This window comes from Carassius gibelio, chromosome A4 (assembly GCF_023724105.1).
Source record: "Carassius gibelio isolate Cgi1373 ecotype wild population from Czech Republic chromosome A4, carGib1.2-hapl.c, whole genome shotgun sequence".
In the NCBI taxonomy this organism is placed as follows: domain Eukaryota; kingdom Metazoa; phylum Chordata; class Actinopteri; order Cypriniformes; family Cyprinidae; genus Carassius; species Carassius gibelio.
Genome location: NC_068374.1, coordinates 20,731,791 through 20,756,590, shown reverse-complemented (window position 1 = coordinate 20,756,590; position 24,800 = coordinate 20,731,791). Strand labels below are relative to the sequence as shown.

The following is a 24,800-nucleotide window of genomic DNA, read 5'->3' as shown; positions in this document are numbered from 1 at the left end:
AAAGGTTAATCAAACAACTAAATAAAAATAGAGAAGCTCGCTGCTCTTAACTACTACAGATTTAATTGACATTTGTGTTGGTTTACTTAATACAATAATACAAATTAAAGTTTAGTTAATTTGTATCTAATGGTCTGTCTGAGGGCGCAGCCCCCCGTGTATACAATCCTAAACGCCCCTGTAATGATAGCTGTGGTGTAGGCTTTTTAATTTACGGTATACAAATCATACGTTTAAAACATATAGGATACTTTTTCTTTACTGTACAAGTCAATTTGAAGTGTAAATGCCTTTAAAGCATTTCCTTCAAGAACGTAGCTGGCACGGACGCCTCCAAAAAGTGAAAGTGAAAGTGACGTATCCTCTGAAACGCGTACAAATGTCGCAACTCTGTGCTCGGCGCTGTTATTTCATACACATTCGTGAGGATTTAACCGTCTGCGTACCCTCTGAATTCTCCGGGATAAATGGACATGCATATGCTCGTTAAACTGGTTTTCATAATGGCGGCATATCAGCGTAATATTGCCAGAGCAAGCGGTAAGTTTGGATCATCATTACGGGAAAATACACATATGTTGAGTAAACCTGAAGAGTGATATTTCATATCGCACATATTATGCTGAGGTTCTGCGTTACTTCTTAACCGTGGACTCTACTATTAAATTGAATTGCTTGGCTATAGCACGTTCTCCATGAATTAATAGAGCCTTCGAGATAAAAACCGAAACCATGTCTTGAAAAAAGAAACCAGAGAAGGAACATTAACTTGAATAGCCTATGAAATAATGGAAACACATTCATGTGACAGTCCCCTAGAATATGGAAATAATAATTATATTATTTACAGTTTGCATTTATGTATTTGTTTGTTTAAATACCGAGGTATTTTTTCTTCACGCTTGGAATTTGGATAAATTTTGACAAATGCTGTTGGAGTAAATGCTGGAATAGAACAACCGTTAAGTACATCATGCATACTAACTATATATATGTTCTGAATATTGTTTAACTTTTAAACATATATAGCCAAAACAAATGATAACTATGATATTCTCTGTTTCTATATGAATAATTCTGGTTATTCTGATAACTGAAACCAGGCACAAACCCAATCTATTTTTACTTTCATATGCTAATCTACAAGTCATCAACATTTTTTCACTAGGTCAAGATAATTAACCTCAAAGTAAGAAAAAACATTAATTATTAACAGATTGTCTGACTTAGAAACTAATTATAATTAATATGATTATTAATTAAAATTAATCATGATTATCAAAATTAATCATAATTAATAAATAAAAAATTTTTGAATCCCAGGGACACAGGCAGTGTCCTCATAGACCACCTTCATATTGTAATACCTGTGCTATACCCAAGTCATTATACAAATATCTGTACTCGTAAACCACCCAAACCAGTACACACACACTTCCCCATAATTCAAAAGGCTCTAAAATGTATTAAATGGTAGTTTATTTGAAAATCTAAAAACGCACAAAGTTTTCTGCGAGGGGTACATTTAGGTGTAGGGCGATAGAAAATACAGTTTGTACAGTTAAAAAATAAATTACGCCTATGGAAAGTCCCCATAAACAACCAATTCAAATATGTGTGAATGTCCAAATAAAGGTATGTATTTACACAATGGCTTTAGCAAAGAAACCTTCTTATGTACTAAAGAATACTTGAGAGGATTGTTCATAAATTGGAAGTTTAAACTGTTACATTACAATATTTATTAGGTATTAAATTAAGGTAATATTTCCCACAAAAAAATAACATTTCTGCTATTATGTGCGCTCATTCATAGTTTGAAACCTATATGCTGTATTATGTTGAACACAAAAGGATCATTCTGAAGAATATTCATGCAAATCTTTTTAATACACCAGCAGTTTAGAGACCATGTCTGTCAATCTCCAAAAAGCACCATAAATGTAGTAAATTACACATTTTCTGAAACCATACAGTGCGCTTGTGTGGTAAACAATGAAATTTAAGAGGTTATTAACTTTGATAATCATGATTAATTTAAATTAATAATCATATTAATTATGATTCATTTTATGTCAACCATTCCCTTATTATTAATAGTTTTCTTGATTTGCATGAATATTCTTCAGAATGATCCTTTTGTGTTCAACATAATACAGCCATTACCAAATGGCTGTGGAATTGATGTCTTGTCTGGCTTTACATTGCGAAAGGGTCACAGAAGAATCTGTGGTGAAACGTGTACACAAACTTAATTTCAAACTATGATAATCCTGGATCATTTTCAAATTTTGATATCATTCAGAAGTATATGAAGTTCTGTAGGTTGTACACATACCCAGAAATAGCACAGTGTATCACTGCGGGTGGGCCAAGTTTCTCATCCCTTAATATGTGCCATTTATATGCATATCCACCTACCTGATGGCAGAAAGCTGAATTGTATTTCACATTTTGAAACTTACTTCATTTCTTACTGTACAAGTTTGAAACTTACTTTATTTCTTAGTAAGTTAAACGAAACGTATTGTTTTTTAACACACTTTCCATTAGGTCAATGTTTTTACAGATCTTGATATGTACAAATGTGTTGATGAATTTGATTCTATCCATGAATTTCTTTGTTTGCATATGTGATATTTTAATGACATTACTCTTTCTTTATCTTAGGTGGCTGTGTAACCCGAATTTCAATCCTCAACAACACAGCACCTTTTCCAGACAAACAATGTAACATCGGTGAGCGTATTCGCGTTCAATGTGCAAAGGGCTATTTAAGGAGGGCAGGGACATCCAACGTGTTTCGATGCAAGGAAAAAGGTGGCAACACATCCTGGTGCTCTGACCTTCTCCTAGAGTGCATACGTAAGAGTCTTGTTTGTTGAAGAGATACTTGACATTACAAGACTGGCGTGCATGACATGTCCGCCCCCTAGTTTTTACTTTAACTAAATTGTAAACTTTCAAGCTGGTCCAAGCACAAAGTCACACAGAAACACAAGCCTTCTTGCTAGAAGAATTTTTTGTAAAATTGGCGTAAAATATCAGATGTTTAAAAACAGATTATTTTTGTTGACTCCACATGATTCTGAAATATAGATGTTGGTTTATCCTAACAGATATAAGGTGATAAATTTAGTGATTTTATTGTTTCTACTTTACAGCTAATCCCAGAAATTCAAGTGTGTCCTCAAGTAAGTGCCATCTTTTTCTGTATATGTTGTTGAAGTGAAAAGTGATGTGTGTATTTTATGCACCTCGATACCAAATGCATTAACATTGGTCACACCAACAGACAGACCTCACCCAAAGGAATATCATTTTTAAAAATGGTTATGCCAGTGTTACTGTGTCGGAATGCTTAACAAAGCAATGTTTTGATAGAACCACAGTTTTTTTTAGGATAATTAACATATGAATAGTTTGTTAAGTTGTCTCCGGATATGAAAAGTGTTTTAAAAACAACAACAAAAAATAATTAAACACATCCCCCTTTGATCACCAAGATGACTAAAGTGTCCTGTATTATGTTTTTGCATTAGCAAAGACCCCATTCTCTCCTCAACATTTCACATCATCCACCACAGAAAGAGCTGCAAGAAGTAATACCACAGTTCATGGCACAAGCACAGCAACCACAGGTATATGTCAATTTATGCATGTATGTATTGATCTTTTTTGGGTAGGCCTTGATTTAAGGTAATTGCTTGGCACATTTCAGCAACAGGACATATAGCTGTGACAACAACAAATGAAGTTGTCACAAGCAAAACAAAAAGGACTACCACCAGCCTGCCAAATCTGAGGTGCACAACTAAAGTAGTGGAGTCTACTACAACAACCAATGAGATTACAACTTCAACATCCAGCAGCTTCACGAGCAGAGAATTTATGACAGCAAAATCATCGTCAAATATCCCGTCAGGCTCTTTCACTACAACAACAGGTGAAGCCATTTGCTATGATGGGCTAATGTGCATGGGGGTAACTTTAGTGGAATGGTTAACACAAACTGATAACTATCTGTCATCATGTACTCACCCTTGTGTCTTTCCAAACCAATATGACTTTCTTTCTTCAACAGAACCCAAAAAGGAGACATTTAGCAGAATGTTCATGCTGCTTTTTTCCATACAGTTTGTAATGACCAAGAGCTGGCAAGCTTTTAATTTACTTATACATATTCAAACTTCTTACATCAAAACAAGCTTGAAAAAGTCATTTAAAAAAAACAAAAACATAATTGATAAATTATGACAGAATTTCAATAATCTTCATTAAACTAAAGCTATGTTTACTGTAGATACATGTGTTCTAACACTTCACTAAACTGTTAAACCCCTTTCTGCACATGAAAAAATCTGTGTAATACCTAAATCTTTTTTACCAACCATCACACCAACCATTTGAACAAACATTACTCCTTTAAACTCAGTACAGATTGCACTTCATTCAGAAAAAATTGTGCTGTACTATTACCACTAGGGGAGCCCCACTAAAAGTCAACTAAAAAATTGTCGACTAGTAGAGGCTTAGTTAAATTAAATTTTATTAGTCGATTTGTCGCTGAAAAAAATCCCTGTGTCCATTATGGACAGATTGTTAAGGCTGGTCCTTGGGGTAATTACAGTATATCGGGCAAATGATGTCCAAAAGTGCACCTATCATTCATCGGCCTTAAATATGGCTACTTATGGCTACGTATAGGCTACTTACCTCACAGACATGAAAAATGTATCTACGGAAAGCTTGAAATGTCTATTTTGAAATGAACCAATTCATGTCAAAAACAAATACTCTATGATTATGTAATCCATATGAACGTTGTATTTCTCTCTGAAGATGTGTCCACTTTACAGCAGAGAGGATGGCGAGTCAGCATCCAACTGTGAAAACACTACCTAATTCATAAAATATTAAATATCTCCTTGCTATTTTTTCCCTAACACATCGTCTTTTCTTTTGCCGGTGCTTTGCTGCAAGCTTAACATATAGCTTCATAAGCTATATATTAAAGCCCCATTATGGTTTGGTTCCCAATCCCCCAGTATATATTTAATTCAGTTAATATAAACTTTGGATTATTTGACTAATTGCACATTTAGTTGACTACTAGACAGCTAGGAAAATCTTTTGTCAGGTGAAGCCCTAATCACTATCAGTTGAAACCAGGTGGGAAATAAAGGAAAACGTCTCAGGTTACAAATGTAACCTTTGTTCCCTGAGAACAGGGAACGAGACAATATGTCATTGACGCTATGGGGAACGCCTCAGGTGTGACAGGTGTCTGAATCAATCAATCAATCACCTTTATTTATATAGTGCTTTAAACAAAATACATTGCGCCAAAGCACTGAACAACATTCATTTGGAAAACAGTGTCTCAATAATGCAAAATGATAGTTAAAGGCAGTTCATCATTGAATTTAGTTATGTCATCTCTGTTCAGTTGAAATAGTGTCTGTTTTAATTTGCAATCAAGTCAATGATATCGCTGTAGATGAAGTGACCCCAACTAAGCAAGCCAGAGGCGACAGCGGCAAGGAACCGAAACTCCATCGGTGACAGAATGGAGAAAAAAACCTTGGGAGAAACCAGGCTCAGTTGGGGGGCCAGTTCTCCTCTGACCAGATGAAACCAGTAGTTCAATTCCAGGCTGCAGCAAAGTCAGATTGTGCAGAAGAATCATCTGTTTCCTGTGGTCTTGTCCTGGTGGTCCTCTGAGACAAGGTCTTTACAGGGGATCTGTATCTGGGGCTCTAGTTGTCCTGGTCTCCGCTGTCTATCAGGGCAGTAGAGGTCCTTTCTAGGTGCTGATCCACCATCTGGTCTGGATACGTACTGGATCCGGGTGACTGCAGTGACCCTCTGATCTGGACACAGACTGGATCTGGTGGCCACGGTGACCTCGGAACAAGAGAGAAACAGACAAATATTAGCGTAGATGCCATTCTTCTAATGATGTAGAAAGTACGGTGTTATGTGAAGTGTTCCGGTTCCAGTTTACCTAATTAATGCAGCCTAAAAATCCTTTAACGGATTTGGATATTAAAAGCATATTAGTATGTTATGTGTATGCCAGGTTAAAGAGATGGGTCTTTAATCTAGATTTAAACTGCAAGAGTGTGTCTGCCTCCCGAACAATGTTAGGTAGGTTATTCCAGAGTTTAGGCGCCAAATAGGAAAAGGATCTGCCGCCCGCAGTTTTGATTTCTGAAATCAAATATCAACTCACAGCAATCATGCTGACCGGCGACAGCCGTGAATCATCAGCTTGAATGATGAGCGTGCGACCTGGATACAAAAGGGCGCCTTGAAACCATGACAATATCCTTTCGTCTGAAGGGACTGTTTGGCAGGCAGACCTTGAGGCATGGCTGGGAGACGTATTGTCTCGTTCCCTGTTCTCAGGGAACAAAGGTTACATTTGTAACCTGAGACGTTCCCTTTCGAAGGGAACTTCGACAATACGTCATCGACGCTATGGGGAACGAAATACCCACGCCGCCATGCTAAAGGGAGTGCATGCCCAATGGCAGTGAAAACTGTCAGAACCAGCAATTCAATGAACGCTAGAACCACTCACCCTCAGGTCACACAGGGCTGTCAGTGACAGCACTCCCTACGGTCATAGCCCAAGCTATATGATACCACAGAAAACCTCCATAAACATAGTTTAGTGAAAGGTCTACCTGGGCCTGCTCAAGGGCCTAGGACCACAACTTCAACTTCTTAGAAGGGGTCCCTTCTAGGGAATGTGGCTAGGGAACCCGAGGGAACCCCAGCCAGTCACTATTCAGGGGAATGTACCACCTGAAAAGCCACCAGGCAGGCCTGACCTGGTGCCACTACATAAGACACTACAGACTGGCCACTTCCTGTCTGTCCGAAGACAGAGCCTCTGGACACTTGCCTTTAGGAAGGCATCCAGCCCGAGGAACTGCGGAGCAGGCAGTGAACCACTCGGCCCGGATCTCAGAGACGGGATATACTGGAGAGTATGACTCAGCGTAGTGCTTTACAACCCTTGCCAGCGAGGGGAGTTTCTCTACTCGATCCACGGATCTGCCCAGTGTTTGTGTTTCAAAAACACTGAGGAGGCCTGTGAGGGCCTAAGGACTGATCTAACTGGGAGGCCTCATGAGAGGCCTACGACCGACTGACCAGACTCAGGAGACCACATACTCACATTGACCCTCGGTGAGGGGAGCATAAGATCTACCTGGTAGGCAACCAGGCTGTAGCAGGATAAAGAGGTTCCAGGAGGGAACCCGTAGCAGAGAATAAAAACTTGAGCCGAGCCAGGGCGCAAGCTCACCTTCGGTAGCTGCCTGCTAAGGACTGCTAAACTGAAAGTAAGTGGCCACTAGCTTACAAAACCCAGCATCACCGTGAAACTACTCCCAGGGAGACCTGGAGAGGCCTACTACCTGACAACCACAGTATGTGGGAGCTCACCTTCGGAGAGGCCTGGTGAAGCCTACTACCTGATAACCACAATATGTGGGAGTTCACCTACAGAGAGGCCTAGAGAGGCCTACGACCTGTTACCAGATAACCACCTTAAGTGGAAACTGAAAGTAATTTGGAACTCAACTCCAGGGAGGCCTGGTGAGGCCTACTACCTGACAACCACAGTATGTGGGAGCTCACCTTCAGAGAGGCCTGGTGAAGCCTACTACCTGACAACCACAATATGTGGGAGTTCACCTACAGAGAGGCCTAGAGAGGCCTACGACCTGTTACCAGATAACCACCTTAAGTGGAAACTGAAAGTTATTTGGAACTCAACTCCAGGGAGGCCTGGTGAGGCCTATTCACAGTATTTGGGAGCTCAACTTCAGGGAGGCCTAGTGAGGCCTACTACCTGATAAACACAGTGCAGGAAAGCTTACTTTCAGGGAGGCCTGGAGAGGCCTACTACCTGAAAACCATAGCTGATAGTGAGCCAGACTGGCAGTCCAGTTGACTGTCTTTGGGGCCTTGCCTTCAGGGAGGCCTTATAAGGCCTACTACCTGACAGTTCAAGGGAATTCAACTTCAGGGAGGCCTGTGGGGCCTGCCACCTAGTAACCACAGTATGTGGGATTAAACCCTCAGGGAGGCCTAGTAAAGCCTACTACCTGACCACCACAAATTGTGGGAGCCCACCTTCAGGGAGACCTGAAGAGGCCTACTACCTGAAACAGTTTAATCAGCTGGATGTAACTGCTGCTGGGGACTCGCCTAACAGGGAGGCCTGGTCGAGCCTACTAGCTGATAGCGAGTCTATTCTGCTACTTTAACGAACACTGCTGGAACCATACTATTAAAAAACTTTTCCCATAGTTTTGACCTAGTGTATGTTCCACAATGTTATGTCCCACATCCGAGGGGGCCTGTTAAGGCCTACTAATCGGCAGTGAGCCTTCTGCCCGAACTACCAGGGCCAACCACCGAAGGTGAGCTGGCCTAGGAGCCCTATTGGGGGCTATTCGGTCAAGGAGGCCTGCTAGGGCCTACTACCCAACCGTGCAGCCTTCGCGGCAGAAAGCTGTTGCAACAGCATCCTGGTACCTAATCACATTGCCAGAGGCAGTGTACTGAGCAAAAAGCAAATACCCTTATAGCAGGGGAGTACAACATACGCCATTCTGCCTAGTGGAGGCCCCATTAGGGGCCTACCTACTAAAATCATAGGCGTCAGCCCATGGCAATGCTCTGGCTTCAAAGGGGGCGGAGTTCAAAAACCAGAATGAAATGTAGTTTAGTTCATATGCCCCTGCAATGTTAGACAGGGAGCAGGCCTGCAAGTGGCTCCAAAGGGTGACAGGGATTTGTCCTGCTCCCAGCCTGGGGGGGGGGGGGGGGGGCTAAATTGCAAGCCAACCCACTTCAACCCATCAGTCGAACGATTAGCTCAACGGGCTGAGTGCAGCCAGCTCTAGAGGCCCAAAAACATCTCTGTTCGGCAGGGTCTGACAAACTGTCACTTCGCAGAGCGAAAGATGCCTAACCCTGCCAGACTGATCCTACCTCAGCTACCACCCTGCATTACTCTATCACCCCTGAATGCAGAGAAAGGGGCGGGCCTTGGCCAACAACTCCCATTTAAGGGAGGAGGCTGAAATCTATGGGAGGAAGCCTAACACATAATGAATGTGGCAGCTATACTTAGCAACACGCCTCCAATATCCCTAGCATAGCCTAGGCCAGCTACAGAGGCGACCCGGATGAGGGCCGACCTACAAGCATAGATCTACCTGAGGGCTCGGAGGAGCCACAGCCTACTTGATTGAGAGGCTGTGAAAACACTCAACCTACTGAAACCCTACAGAGCTCAGGGGAGCGAGTACTCAGGATACCAATGTCACAAACCGATAGGCAGGACATCTATCTGAAGATCTATCTGAAGCGCCAGCGTCAGTCTAAACCTAAAGCAAAAAAGTTTTTTTTTTTTTGGAAGACCAACTACTCTACCCCTGGGTGGCTAATAGCCCTGAGGCTAAACAGAAATGAGCGGTGGCCCACCACGCATATAAAATGTTATGACAGGAAGGCCATCACATACTCAGCACAGAAGCCAAATCTCCTTTGAGCTTCTTCCTAATTCGTTCTAGCCACAAACTGGAGGAGGCTTCAGGGCCCTAAAGTCCATACTTTAATTGCTCCTCTAAGAATGACCCCCTAGGTCTATACAGGGAACAAGGTCTGTAGAGAAATACAATCAGTGTTAGTTATACACACAGAATTTTACAAACCAAAAAGTTCACCTGCGGCGTGCGGAGTGAAGACTCGCCAGAGAGTTCCCAATGAATCTGGGGTCCACCACTTTTACATGCCTAAAAGAGGCGCTCACATCAACCAGTTGCTACGGAGGCCCATCAGAACATAGTTCTCATCATAAGGCCCATCCCCAGGGCTGGTGTAACATAAACGCCTGGGGAGTCAAGAAGAGGGAGAGGGCTGGTAGAAAAAGCCCTCCAGGGAGATCAGACCATACTTCCGGTGAGCGTTGCAGCGCTTGTGCTGAATGACCTCCCTTAAGTCCCTCTTTTTGCGGGAGGCTCGCCTCCTCTGTGTCCTACTCCTCCATGGAGGGGGGGCTTGAGAGGCGACACTAGACCTCTGGTCCTGCCTACGGTCCTCAGACAAAGACGGACCAGGTCCTCCCGCCGGCCTGGGCTGGGGCCCGGATCTCAGCGGTATACAGGTCTTAAATGCAGCCGAGCGCGCCTTCGCCTCCCTAAACTTCCCAACCACCGGTTCAACGGAGGTGCCAAAAAGTTAAGCAGGCGAAACTTGTGAATCAAGGAGAAGGGACTTTTCTTTCTCCCCTATATCAGCCAAGTTGAGCCACAGATGCCTCTCTGTGGCCACCATCGCCGCCATCGATCGGCCGATCGCGGCAGCAGTCTGTTAAGTGGCCCGGTGGGACAAATCTGTGGTCCGGCGCAACTCAGCGACCGCCTCAGGGGACAGCCCTGCCCCCTGGTCGAGATCCTGCAGCAGGTCAGCTTGGTAGGCTTGGAGCACTGCCATGGTATGAAGGGCAGCACCAGCCTGACCTGCTGCCGTGTACGCTCTGCCATTCAAGCGAGCCGTGGTTTTAAGGGGCTTGGATGGCAGAGTCGGAGCTTTTAGTGTCGACACCCGCCCAGAAACGAGATAGTTCGCAAACGTCTCGTCAACGGGCGGAATCGACACATAACCGTACTCATCGATCCCCTCAACATCAGCGAAGTTACCCCGCTGATGTCGATGAATACGGGCATAGTACGGTTTCTTCCATGCCCTCTCGATCTCTGAATGGAGATCACGAAGGAATGGAAGGCTCTGCTGAGCTGGTGGTCTATGTTCAGGGAGAAACCGATCATCCAAATGACCGCGAACGATCTCTCCCTGAGCGCACCGCCATGGCAACTGAAGTTTGTCAGTGGTGCGCTCCATAACTTCCACCAACTCTGCGTACACGGGGCAGGATGGCTGACGAGGTTGAGGATCTAAATCATCCTCCTCAGCCATCTCTTGCCCGGCCTGAAGAGCACTCGCTGCAGTATTAGTAGGAGAAAAGTCTCCGTCATCCACCTGCAGCTCACTCTCGTCAGCCGATGACGCGTCCGAGAGGTTAACGCCCCCCTCAAGACTGTCAGCAAGCTCCATCTGGGAGCCCCATGAAGTGCGTCGCCGCTCTGCCTCGGCACGAGCGGGACCCGATCCGCGAGGACCAGACGCTGAACTCTCTTCCCTCGAGAAGAGAGCCAGACAAGAGCGGAGCGTTCTAATAGGAAAACGCTCACAATTTGCACAGGACGCTCCCTCAAGAGCATCCTGTGCGTGCTCTTCACCCAAACAGTACACACACATCTCGTGAGTGTCACCCGGTGACAAATATCTTGGGCACGGGTCAGCACATTTCACGAAACTTTTAGGACTTGCCTTAGATGTGTGTTTCATTTTCGCTGTAAGCAGACGTTTAAATCAGACAAAACAGTCCCTGAAGACGAAAAGGATATTGTCATGGTTTCAAGGCGCCCTTTTATATCCAGGTCGCACGCTCATCATTCAAGCTGATGATTCACGGCTGTCGCCGGTCAGCATGATTGCTGTGAGTTGATATTTGATTTCAGACACCTGTCACACCTGAGGCGTTCCCCATAGCGTCGATGACGTATTGTCGAAGTTCCCTTCGAAAGGGAACAATGTGTTTGAGTGTACTTTCCAGCAATCGTGGCAAAGATATTGGCAACTCCTTCATTTGAGCCTAATGATATTTTGAACTTGAATATCATTGTTTCAGTTCAAATAGACTGGATTTATTTATTTTTTTATGTAGGTTTGTCATTTACCTGGTGCAAATTGGTTTCATCACAATTTTTCCGTGATTTACGTAATTCCTTTGATGAATTGGGTACCATGAATTCAGCACAGTTAAAACATACAAAACACACTTTTAGTGACCGCAGTTAATTTTTAGTAAATCTGCTGTTCAATATGAATTAAGAGTTCAAATAAAACCTATTTAGTGCATTGCATACTAATTTTCTGAAGTTAAATTCTGAATGTTAATTAAAATGATGACTGAATATGACATGGGATTTAAGTGTGGAGTTACTATCTTACATTACCCCAAAGAGTCTTTGTTATATTGAGACAAAACAACAGGATGCAAACCATGACAACAGGACGACTTTGAAAAGATCTTCCTGTTGTGTTCAAAAATGTGGGTGATATCTTCACAACTACATATGACGAAACCCGCGATGTGTATAACTAACCACATATGATGAATATGAAACTAACATTGTTTGAGATCCCACGTCATGTTGTGTGCAGATCTTGATAAGCAAAGTTATAGGTTACCCAAAGAAAGTTTTTGTTAATTCTTTTGAAGGAATGCAAAATTAGTTATTAGCAACAGAATGTCCAAAATACAAACCCGATTCCAAAAAAGTTGGGACACTGTACAAATTGTGAATAAAAACAGAATGCAATGATGTGGAAGTTTCAAATTTCAATATTTTATTCAGAATACAACATACATGACATATCAAATTTTTAAACCAATAATGTATAATTTAAGGGAAAAATAAGTTGATTTTAAATTTCATGTCATCAAGACATCTCAAAAAAGTTGACAAGGCCATGTTTACCACTGTGCGGTATCCCCTCTTCTTTTTATAACAGTCTGCAAACATCTGGGGACTGAGGAGACAAGTTGCTCAAGTTTAGGAATAAGAATGTTATGTCTGAGGCTTGTAGTTGCTCAACTGTCTTAGGTCTTCTTTGTCCCATCTTCCTCTTTTTGATGAGCCAAAAGATCTGGACTGCAGGCTGGCCATTTCAGTACCCAGATCCTTCTTCTGCGCAGCCATGATGTTGTAATTGATGCAGTATGTGGTCTGGCATTGTCATGTAGGAAAATGTAAGGTCTTTCCTGAAAGAGACAACGTCTGGGTGGGAGCATATGTTGTTCTAGAACTTGGATATATCTTTCAGCGTTGATGGTGGCTTTCCAGGTGTGTAAGCTGCCCATGCCACATGCACTCATGCAACCCCATACCATCAGAGATGCAGGCTTCTGAACTGAGCGCTGATAACAACTTGTCCTTGCGCTTCTAAGTTTAGATATGGCTTCTTTTTTGACCTATAGGGTTTTAGCTGGCAACTGCAAATGGCACGGGGGATTGTGTTCACCGACAATGTTTTTTGGAAGTATTCCTGAGCCCATGTTGTAATTTCCATTACAATAGCGTTCCTTTATGTGATGCAGTGCCGTCTAAGGGCCCGAAGATCACAGGCATCCAGTATGGTTTTCCCACCTTGACCCTTACACACAGAGATTGTTCCAGATTCTCTAAATCTCTGGATTATATTATGGACTGTAGATGATGATAACTTCAAACTCTTTGCAATTTTTCCTCTGAGAAACTCCTTTCTGATATTGCGCCACTATTTTTCGCCACAGCATTGGGGGAATTGGTTATCCTCTGCCCATCTTGACTTCTGAGACACACTGCCACTCTGAGAGGATCTTTTTAATACCCATTCATGTTGCCAATTGACCTAATAAATTGCAAATTGGTCCTCCAGCTGTTTCTTATATGTACATTTAACTTTTCCGGCCTCTTATTGTCACCTGTCCCAACTTTTTTGGAATGTGTAGCTCTTATGAAATCCAAAATGAGCCAATATTTGGCATGGCATTTCAAAATGTCTCACTTTCAACATTTGATATGTTATCTATATTCTATTGTGAATAACATATAAGCTTATGAGATTTGTAAATTAATCAATTCCTTGTTAACTCACAAATTGTACACTTTCCCAACTTTTTTGGAATCGGGTTTATACTCTTTTTCATACAATGAAAGTTGATGCTGAACACGGCTTTCATAAAACAGCTAATGAAAAAAATTGTGGAAACATTGCAAAAGAAGACTTCAGAAGACTTGGAATAAAACTCATGTGGACTACTTTTATGATGATATTTGGTCAGACATGATCACCAACTACTGTCAGTGTAAAAGCACTTTGCTAAATCTGTCCTTTAGTGTTACACAAAAGTAAGTCATAGGCTACAGATTATCTCACTGCAGGATTTACTTTTGGTTGAACTCTACCTATATAGGGGTCCCATCATAGGGTAACATTTTTTATAATTTATTCCATTATTTTATAAAATAATGATTTACTTTAAGTCGCTCTGTAATGTTAGTAAAGTATTATTATTCCAAAACATGTCATGCCAATTTTCATTGTTAACATATTAACAGGACTAACAACACGACATCAATGGCAGTGTCAATTAACCCATTTAACACATGTTGGCTTGCAATTCATGAATTAGAGAGTTGTTCATGACTATTTAAATATTTAGGACATATACTTCTTCCCTCATTCTTTGAAAACTCACTGCCTCTCACTATAATTCTATCCTTCTCCCATTTTTGTATTAGGAGGCAATGCAGCTACTACTAGAACCACTACAGATTCTGAAGGTAATTTATTTGCTTGTAGTCATCCATAGAGATAATATTCTCTAACTTCAATTATCTAAAATCAATCAGATGAAATTAGGAATTATGCAGGGACTATAACCTGTTACACAAATGAAAAAATGAGGGGATTCTTGAAAGTAAATTAGAACTCTGGCCATTTTCTCAACCAGTTTCATGAGATGCATTGGAAAGAATTCTTTTTCTTCACTATCACTTTTTTTTCTATAGGTATATGTGACATCTTTCATCTTTCAAGGGGCTGTCAAAGCTCCCAAAAGGCAGAAAACCACTATAAAATGTTATATTTTTTAGAGTTATGGACAAGGAAAGATTTTCAGTGAACAACATCTTTCTGTCTTTTCCTCACACAAAGCTGTTCAATGGATTCTGAGGACTCGGAATGTAGCACAGAAATCATATGGGCATTTTTATGGTGTATTTATCCTTTTAAAGCTCTATAGCTTGGAACAGCATTAGTGTGTATAATTGATGACATTTTTATTTATTTATTTTTATTTTTAAACAAACAAACCAATCAAATCTCTTTCATTTAGGAGACAAGTCAGGAGCATTTTCCAGTGGTTATAAATGTGAGTGCCATGCATTGTTGTTAATCTATTTTAAATAGATAAATAGAAATACACACACACACACACACACACATAAATATATAATAATTCTCCATTCTGTACTCATTATTGTATTTTGAAACTTTCTTTTCATTTTTGTTTTATCAACATTTAGCAACAGTAGGTGGAGTTACAGGCATAATTATCCTTTGCCTGATAGCAGCAGTATTGCTTTTATGGTGGAGGTTTGTTTTATAAAATCTATTATGGTTTGAAGCTTCAACTTACAGGCTTTTTTTCAGCTTCTGCCTTAATTGTTTTCATCCTCCAACCTACAGGTCAAGAAATCGGCTAACAAACAGGAACAATGCAGATCCAAACAGGAACGTAATAATTCTTACCAACTCAGTTGCCTGCACTTCCTACACATCTGTACCACAAAGTTCACCAGCTGACAATTCCACAGAAGACTCTGAAATTTTCATAAATCAACCACAATGTGTGGACACATGATAAGACAGACTCCTTATAAGTTTTGTTCAGACTGTCAGCCCATATAGAAATTTTGCATAGCTTCTTTGTTTTTGTTTTTTGTCTATGGCACTTTCTTATGCCACATAAAACAAAAACATATCAGACATCGTTTGAAGAAAACTTGCTTAATGTCTTTGCAGAAATAAATTAAGGTAAAAGTCGAGAAGAAAATGACAATATACTGCTGGTCTACACAGAGACCAGCAGAGACGATAACATGGAATAAAGCTGTGTATTCCAGCTTCCTATGTTTCTGTAATAATCATAGCATAAGATGTAATAATCCAGTGAAGTGGCAACATGTTGTCATGTTGTAAGACATCATCAGTATTGCAAACCTTGTTGGTTGGGTGTAGGCAGACCAACATTGACACATAAACCAATGCAGATATGCATTAATATGATCTGAACAGTTGAGATGCACAGTTTGGACAGTCGTTTAGACCAGATTTCAATTGGATACTCAAATAATCGGATTTGGATTGTCATGGGGGAACACGGTTTTAAATATTTTTCATTCCATGAAATATACCAGCCAAAATGATATACCACATATTTGATCAACTTCCATCTAATGTCCCTAATCTCACCCTCTTCTCTTTTAATATTTTCATAAAATGAATAAAGTTTTATATTGTTTTTAAACCATGGTCTTTGTATGTATATTGTTCAATGACAAAACGCACAAGCAACTTTTAGATCAGTGTTTCTCATGTAGTAAATTTATAGATGGTTAGCAGCATCAGCAATTTCTGGTTGACGCTGGTATTTAAACTATGTGACTGCAAACATTGTCAGTCAATGTAAATCATTTTTATGCAAGCACACTTATGTCTCTATATCTGTCAGGTGTTGGTGCTGTAAAGAGCACAGCATTCCAGGCAGCATTCCAAGGCTGAGCGGCAGTGTGTCTGGGAACCGGAAAAAAAAAAATTTTCATCCTTTTCTCTCGCCTCGTCTGTCTGTCCTTACCCCCAGGTACTCTGCGGCCACCGTGATCGGCTCCCCCGGAGGGGGGAGGGGGGTTGAGAGCAGTCTCATGAGTACCCCCTGGCCTGCGAGGGGCGATGGGGGGGTATGTGACCAGAGGGGCGGGCCGAGAGCCGTGGGAATGGAACGAGGCCGGTGGAGTGAGACTGATAACATTTGTTCACCAGTTCTCATGTCCTTCTTCCCGACTTATAAACTGTGTTACAATTACATTAGGATTTTGTGGTTTTAACAAAACCCATACAACAGAAGGAGACCAATTAACAGTAGAGACCAACAGGCCCCATTAGAATTTCCATGAAAACAAATACAGTTTCATTATAACCAGTAACATGCATTGGGATCATTGTCATTTTGGAAGGTAAACCTTCTTCCCATTGACAATTTTCTGCCAAAGGGCAGCACATTTTCCTCAAAAATTTGATGGTATTTTGCCCCATTCATTTTTCCTTCTGTCCTGAAAAGTGCTCCAGTCCCTGCTGCAGATAAAGCACCTCCATACTTTACGGGAGGAATGCTGTAATTTGGATGGTGAGCTGTATTGAATTTACACCAGACCTATCGTTTGGTGTTGAGGCCAAATAATTTAATTTTAGTCTCATCTGCCTTACAATCTTCAAGGTGTGTTGTGGCAAAGCTCAGACGTGACTGCACGTGGCCTTTCTTGAGGAGTGGCTTTTTTCTTGCAATCCTCCCATACAATTCACATTTGTGGAGAACTTGTGATATTGTTGTCACATGCACACAATGACCATTATTTGTCAATTTCCTGCAACTGCTTCAGAGGTGCTGTAGGCCTCTTGGTAGTCTCTCTGACCAGTTTTCTAATGGCTCTTTCATCCAGTTTGTAGGGTCTGTGTTGTATCAAAAACCTTTCATTTCTTAGTAACAGACTTCACTGTGCTTCCAGGCATTGACAAAGCCTTTGATTTTATTTATTTATTTGTTTTGTATTCATCTCCTGACTTCTGCCTGTCCAGTACTTTATCCTGGAGATCTTTGGACAGTGCCCTTCCACCCGTAGTTGATTTTTTTGCTTCAGTTGCACTATCAAGGGCTGAAATGCTCCACGAAAGTTATTTTCATGCTGAGCTAAACATAATGACCACAGGAGATCACAGTTGAAAGTCAAATGGCTCTCTGTGCCAAAAGGTGATTAGCTATAACTGTTTGAGTTTACTCATTTTCAGGAGGGGGTGATTTTCCAAATAAGTGATCCCGTTTTTTTTTTTTATTATTATTATTATTTTATTTATTTATTTTTCTGACATGTTTGTCTATTTTTCACTTGAATGTTATAAGCTGTTATACAGCTGGATAAAACAAAAAACTGTGTCAGACTTCATTTCAGGCTGCAAAGCAACAAAATGTGATTGCTTTAAGTGGCGGGGGTGTGGGGGGGGGGTATTTTCTTTACCTATTATTTAGAATGTGATGTCATTAAAGTCTGTGTTGGTGTAATGGTCTGATGTCCAAATATACAGTCATGGCCAAAAGTTATGTCAGTGACATAATGTTTTTTGCAAAGCTGCTTAAGCTGTTGTGATGTTCATTCACATTGTTTCTAGATTATTGTGTAGAGTGATCAGATGCATTTTAAATAACTGCACAAAATTACTTTTCACAAAAAATTATATTAATAATAATTCATTGTTTTTGGACCATCACACAAAAGGACCAGCTAACATTAATTAACATTAATTGACTTTCAAAAGTGCATATCAACAGCACTTGTGAATGTGTGAATGAGTACTAATCAGGTTAATTACTATCATACTTATTAGATTGTAAGAGCAGACTGATTGCTGTAAAGGGAGGGAAGAAGCACTTTCAATCATTGTGTTCTTGTTAGCAATGGTTACTTTCAAAGAAAAAAATGCTTTGCATCAAAATGTCTTCACATGCAAGGAAATCGTGCTGAAAGAAACATTTACCGGATCATCAAGAACTTCAAGAAAAGAGGTTCAAATGCAGTGATAAGCTTCAGGTGTGGCAGCCGCAGTGAAAATGCTGTTTGCCTTTCAGTTTACTTTCATTTTTTCACTTTGCGTGTTTGGGGTGGAGCGTCTCAATTTTCAGAAGGAAAGAGTGTATATAAGGAAGTAAGTCATACCTTAAACTGTAGTAATCATGTCATCAGGACAAGATTTCAGTAGTGTGGGAGTGATGGTTTGGAGAACCCTGCAAGGTGGAAAGGTAGCCATTTGTTCAAAAGTTGGCTTTTCTTGTAAGTGATATCTGGTGTGTTGTGAAGTTCCAAATTCCTTTTAAACGTGGCACTGCCTGATCATCTGCACTTAAAGTTTTTCTGGAGACAACTATCGGCTGCTCATCCACCTTTCCTGGTGTCTGAAAATCCCGTTTCACTCTCCAGTTTCGTCATGACTGCAAACTTGGTCAGTACTCTCTGCTTCTATTACACATACTCATTTCACTCACTACTACACCTAAATGCACTCGCACCACATTCACTTTCGCACATTCTGTGTGCATATTGCTTTCTTTTAAGTGCTAAATGATTAGCTTTGAGATTGTTGTTTGATAATTATGAAATGACCAAATGCTTAATGTTGCTATTTTTTATTTTTCCTCAATGGACAATTTATAAACCGTTCTGGATGTGAATCTGCTGTGTTGGAAAAGTACACTAGTGTGACACAATTCCTATGTGGACTTAAAAACAAAACTTAATTTGAACTGTTGTAACAGGTGTTTTTTTAAGTTTGCTATCCTGTGTTAAAAGGTGAATGCTAACATGAGTCTTGTGGTGTGCCAACAGTGAAGCATCCTGAGACCCTCCTTATTTTGGGGTTGCTTTTCAACCAAGGGAGTGGGCTCTCTCATAATTCTGCTCTAAAACACTGCCATGAATAAAGAACTGTGTCAAAACATCCTGCAAGAGCGGTTTCTTCCAATGATCCATGAGCAATTTGGTGATGATCCATGCATTTTACAGCATGATGGAGCACCATGTAACAAAGCAAGAGTGATAAAGAACTGGCTCAAAGAACATTATGTTGAAATTTTGGATCCGTGGCTAAGCAACTCCTCAAAAGTCCTCAAAAGACGAGTGGATAAGCTGAATCCCACAAATTATAATAAACTCTGAGAATTAATAAGGCAAGAATCGATCGCCATCAGTCAGGATTTGGCCCTTAAATTAATATCCAGCATGCCAGAGTGAATTGCAGAGGTTATGAAAAACAAGGGTTAACACTGTAAATATCGACTATATATATATAGCCAATGAAAGCCTTTAAAACTTATGACATGCTTATCATTGTTTTTCAGTATGCCACAGAAATGGGGAAAAATATTCTACTGTTAAAAATGCATAAGATTCAATGACCAATAATTTTTTTCCTATTTAATTCGGATAAGACAGAGATTACTTTTTTTGACCAAAAAACAATACACAAAATCTTGTACACTACAGTTTGCAACTAAATGAATGCTCTATTACTTCCTCTGTAGCCAAAAATCTGGGTGTTATATTAGACAGCAACTTGTCTTTTAAAAAAAAAACACATTTCCCATGTTTCAAAAACAGCATTCGAAACCCTATGAAACATGTTACCTGTTTCTGATGCAGACAAGCTAGTTCATGACCTCTAGACTGGACTATTGTAATGCACTAGGTGGTTGTCCCAGATGTTTTGTTCCTCCCTTGTTTTTCTTGGCATTGCTTTATCCTTTTTGGAGAGTGTACGTGCTCTATCTTTCTCTTCGATAGACGCACCTGTCTGTGGTTTGAATGGCTGATTGATACGGTAAAAACGTCAATGAGGAGGAGAAAGGAGATGGACCGATCTTGTGGGCTAGACAGCAAACAAGCATCTTTATTTGTATTTAGTTTTCTTCTTTGTATGTTGTTGTCTGCTCTGTATAATTTCGTTCCTGGGTTGGTATGTTCGTTATTATTGTGACGTCTGTTGGGAGTGAGTGAATAAACAGATTTGAGCGATTTCGCTATTTATTTGTTTTTGTTTTTTTAAGCTACGTAGATCTCTTCCCTCTGAGCTGATATTTTCATGAGAGGTCATAACACCACATCTTCAATAAAAAAAAAAGCTACAGGTAGTCCAAAATGTAATGGCTAGAGTCCTTACCAGGTCAAGAAAATATGATGATATTACCCAAATTTTACAGTATCTGCACTGACAACCTCATTTACAAATGATTACCTATAAGGCCCTAAATGGTTAAGCTCCTGTGTGCCACTAGCCTTATACCATGCTACAATCCACCACGTTCACTAAGGTCAGAAAACACTAGACTTTTGGTAGTTTCTAGGATAGCAAAGTCCACTTCAGGAGGTAGAGCTTTTACTCTGGAATAGCCTTCTTGATAATATTTGGGATTCAGACACACTCTCTCTGTTTAAATCTAGATTTAAAACATATCTCTTTGGCCAAGCAATCAAATAATGCATCTCATAATTTGTGACTACAGTTGTATCTGATCAAATGCACATTATTATTCTTTAGCTTGGGTTAAACTAATTAATTTCACTTGGTTGGAACAGCAGCTATGCTAATTATGTCTATTTGTTTCTCTGTTTTGCCACGGGATGCAACTAAGATTTACACAAGCTACAGTCTGGATACAGAACACCTGAAACGAGATGATGCCAACCCCTCAGAAGACCTCAGATGATGCTAACTCTGAAACAACATACAGAACTAACAAATATTGCCTAAAGTGTGATTGCATCATATAATATTTGCTGTTAATAGTGTTCATCATCTGGTTGACTATGTCTTATATTATGCACATATGCACATAAACTGACAGTCACCACTGATAAGCTACTACCATATATTGTAGAATTTTGTATATTGTATATATTTTCTGTAAAGTTGCTTTGCAATGATTTTAATCGTAAAAAGCGCTAACAGATTAACAGCTCAGTACCCCATTGTACCTTCTCCACAAAACTTTTGAGTTGGCACAATGCAGTCAGACAAGTAATGTTCTCCTGGCATCTGCCAAACCCAGACTAACCCAAACAAGGTGATTTATCATTCCACAGAACACGTTTCCACTGCAACACGGTCTATTGGCAGCATGCTTAACCATACGCCATCCAATGCGTGGCATCATATTTGTTGATGTGAGGCTTGCATGCAGCTGCTCAGCCGTGGGAACCCATTTAATGAAGCTTCCATGTATTTGAGTATATTCTTTTTAAAAAATGTGTGTGCTTTGGTGTTTGGTTCTTTGAAGTTCTTTTGGAGTGTCCAAGTGTCTGTATTATTTTTTTTTAGGACATCTAAATTTATCTTGAAATAGGCTTGCATAAAATACAGTTTTCTGATAATCACCCTTTAATATTTTGATCAACTTTGTTGGATATAGCAAAGTATTTCAGTCATTAATTTAGTGAAAAGGTATTTAGTTCACAAAAGGTGTTATGTACTTTGTTCATTTGGAAATTTGTATTTGAGTTTAATAAAACTAGGCAATAGTGACACCTAGAGGTGAAATATGTGCAACGTTAGTTGAATTTCTCGTGATCTTGTTAGCTGTGTAACTATACATTTACATTTATTCATTTAGCAGACACTTTTATCCAAAGCGACTTACAGATGAAGACAGTGGAAGCAATCAAAAACAACAAAAAGAGCAATGATATATAAGTGCTATAACAAGTCTCAGTTAGGTTAACACAGTACACGTAGCATAGGATTTTAAATAATATAATAAATAAAAAGAAAACAGATAGAATAAAAAAATTAAAAATAAAAGAATAGAGCAAGCTAGTTAGAGGTCTTTACACATACACACACACATACATATACAATTGCATAATAAATTAAAAGAATATAGAATACAAAAAGAACTATAAGATCCACAAAGAAATGCTGAAGAAAAAGAAACCTGAGAGGTGTCTGATTGTAAGATTATTTGTTAGAAGGAATGCTTACAAATGTCCCAAGATGTCGATGGATGACAATGATTCTTTTTTATATATATTTTTTTTTTATTCCCAGTCCCCTTCAGTACTTACTGAAACCACTCAGACACCTGCATGTCGAGGTGGACTGGGCCTGCGTAGTAGCTCTGGCCCCTTGGAAAGACTCTCAGTGGATGGATGGAGAGTGCCCCTGGGAAAGGTCTGCAGAAAGAAGGTGGTCTTAACAAATGCTTCCAACATGGGATGGGGAGTGCTGTGCAATGGCAAACTGGTCATTGGTCAAAAGAGGAGGGTCAGCTTCATATCAACCGCCTGGAAATGCTGGGCCATATGTTTGGGCCTCCACACCTTTCTGCTAGACCTAAGGGGATACCACAAGCTAGTCAGTTCAGACAGCATGACAGTGGTGTCATATATAAATCACAAGGGTGGTCTCTATTTGAAGTGCCTCTTCATTCTGGTAGAGCGCCTCTTGCAATAAGCTCAGCTCAACTTGCATTCGCTGAGAACAGCACATGTGCCGGGCAGGTTGAACCTAGGCCTAAACATCTCGGAGTAACATTCCCTCAGAGGAGTGGATGTTCAATTCACATTTGGTTCAGAGAATCTGGGTGATCTTCGTCAAGGCAGTGATTGATATCTTCGCCCCAGAAGGCAACTGATGAGTTGACCTGCAACTGGCCAAACCTCCTCCTTTATGCTTTCCCCCCGATTACCCTGATCCCACATCTGCCCTTTCCACCTGGGGGTCCTGCCCATGGAGCAAAATCTTGCGACATATCCTGCGGGGAAATCGTGGCTTAGGTGTTAGAGGGGCTCTGCAAACCCTACATTTGAGCCACTACAGTCCGTTGACCTTCATTTCCTTGACTCTTTTCAGAGGACAGGTAATAGCTCTATTGGCGCTTCTTGTTTCGGAGCAGGACCAAGAGCTGAATTAACTCTGTGCCATCAGTGCATTTTAACAGGTTCTATAATCTGGATGTCCCAGCCTTACAGGCAGTGGTCCTTTCTGCATAATCAAACTCACTCTGGCCATATAGAAAAACCAGTGCTTCAGGCATTTGGCTTCTTCACTGGACACTCTTGGCCCCCACTGGGTGTCGAGGTTGTACAATTTCTCTTGGAACGATTACTCACTGCCCCCACCTCTGTGAGTTTGGCTCTCATGCCTCCTGCGGGGCTTCGCTGCAAAATACTTGGTCCCTCTGGTCCTCATTTGGTGCTAAATTCAAGTTCATTTTTAGTCATTCCTCTAGCATAGCATGGTGGGATTGTACCATGCTAAACCTTGGCTCCCTGAGATAAGGGAATGAGTACTGCGTTGCTTGCCATGTTATGTACCTGCACGACATAAAGACATAATGAGTTGTCACTTCAGTCACAGTGAGCTTAGGATCCTATGGCAAAGTGCCCGCTTATATAGCCAGATGCCTCGCCCATTCTTGTGAGCTTTGTCACCAGAATAGGTTTTTGAAATCACTACACGAAACAATGGCCATGCAGTTACATTGCATTATTGAAAAGAGTTTTCTCATAGCATCTTAGCAGACGCAGTAATCGTTCCCGTATCTCAGGGAAACAAACCTTAGTAACAATACAATTTTCAAAGATTTACACACACTGTTTTTTTTTTTTGTTTTTTTTTTTATCAATTTCTTTATTTTTGCAATCTTTTATTTTTTAATTAGAAAGTACACAGTGTGTTTGATTGAAAAAAAAGACAGACACTCTAAAGATGACATTAAAAGCACAGAACTTTCAGGCGCAGATGACTTACTATTGTTGTAAATGAAGGTCCCTAAATGAGCATGGATTTATAGGTCAAAATTATAATTTAAAATCAGTAAGAGCTAGATTTATACACATTTACTCAAAGACTCGACTACTTTCTATGTTGTTTTGAAATTCTCGCACTCTGAGAGAAGGTAATGTTAAATTCCTTCAAACTGGTTAGCTATATAGTAGTTCGCACAAATTAACCAAAAACATTAAACAACTGGAAGTTTACAACAACTGGCTTGCGTTCATATATGTGTGATCTCTATCAGTGTTTTTCTGGGATTGCCCCCCTCACAGATTTAACAAATTATGTAACAAGTTTGAAAAATGCCTATCCCAGTTTGAAAACACCCCAGAATTGAGAAATGCATTTTTTGGTTCTGCAGAGACCTCATTCTCCACCCAACGACTCAACACGGTCCCCAAACCACGTTTTGTCATAAAAAACACATGCAAGAAGTTGAACAGGAATGACATGAAACAACATGTGAAACAGGAGTTGTTTATTTGAAAATGGACATCAGGAAG

At 40.4% G+C, this 24,800-nt stretch overlaps 1 protein-coding gene across 2 annotated transcripts; it reads left to right on the top strand.

Moving 5' to 3' along the window:
- Positions 1 to 268: 268 nt before the first annotated feature.
- On the top strand, positions 269 to 16,228 carry LOC127972663 (integumentary mucin C.1-like). Of its 2 annotated transcripts, XM_052576347.1 has the most exons (9): positions 280 to 540; positions 2,671 to 2,865; positions 3,165 to 3,194; positions 3,543 to 3,641; positions 3,722 to 3,946; positions 14,439 to 14,480; positions 15,035 to 15,070; positions 15,225 to 15,294; positions 15,388 to 16,228. In XM_052576347.1, exons 1-9 carry the CDS (start codon positions 468 to 470, stop codon positions 15,560 to 15,562), a joined length of 945 nt encoding a protein of 314 aa, XP_052432307.1. In that variant the 5' UTR covers positions 280 to 467; the 3' UTR covers positions 15,563 to 16,228. The 2 variants fall into 2 exon arrangements, with proteins under 2 accessions (XP_052432315.1, XP_052432307.1); XM_052576355.1 differs by lacking the exon at positions 3,722 to 3,946 and having other exon boundaries at positions 269 to 540.
- The last annotated feature ends 8,572 nt before the right edge of the window (positions 16,229 to 24,800 follow it).

Excerpts from the sequence above, each read along its gene's own strand:
- LOC127972663 (XM_052576347.1), top strand. The coding sequence starts at position 468 with ATGGACATGCATATGCTCGTTAAACTGGTTTTCATAATGGCGGCATAT. Across the intron at positions 541-2,670 it reads TAATATTGCCAGAGCAAGCG|GTGGCTGTGTAACCCGAATT; the intron begins GTAAGTTTGGAT and ends TCTTTATCTTAG. Across the intron at positions 14,481-15,034 it reads AACCACTACAGATTCTGAAG|GAGACAAGTCAGGAGCATTT; the intron begins GTAATTTATTTG and ends TCTTTCATTTAG.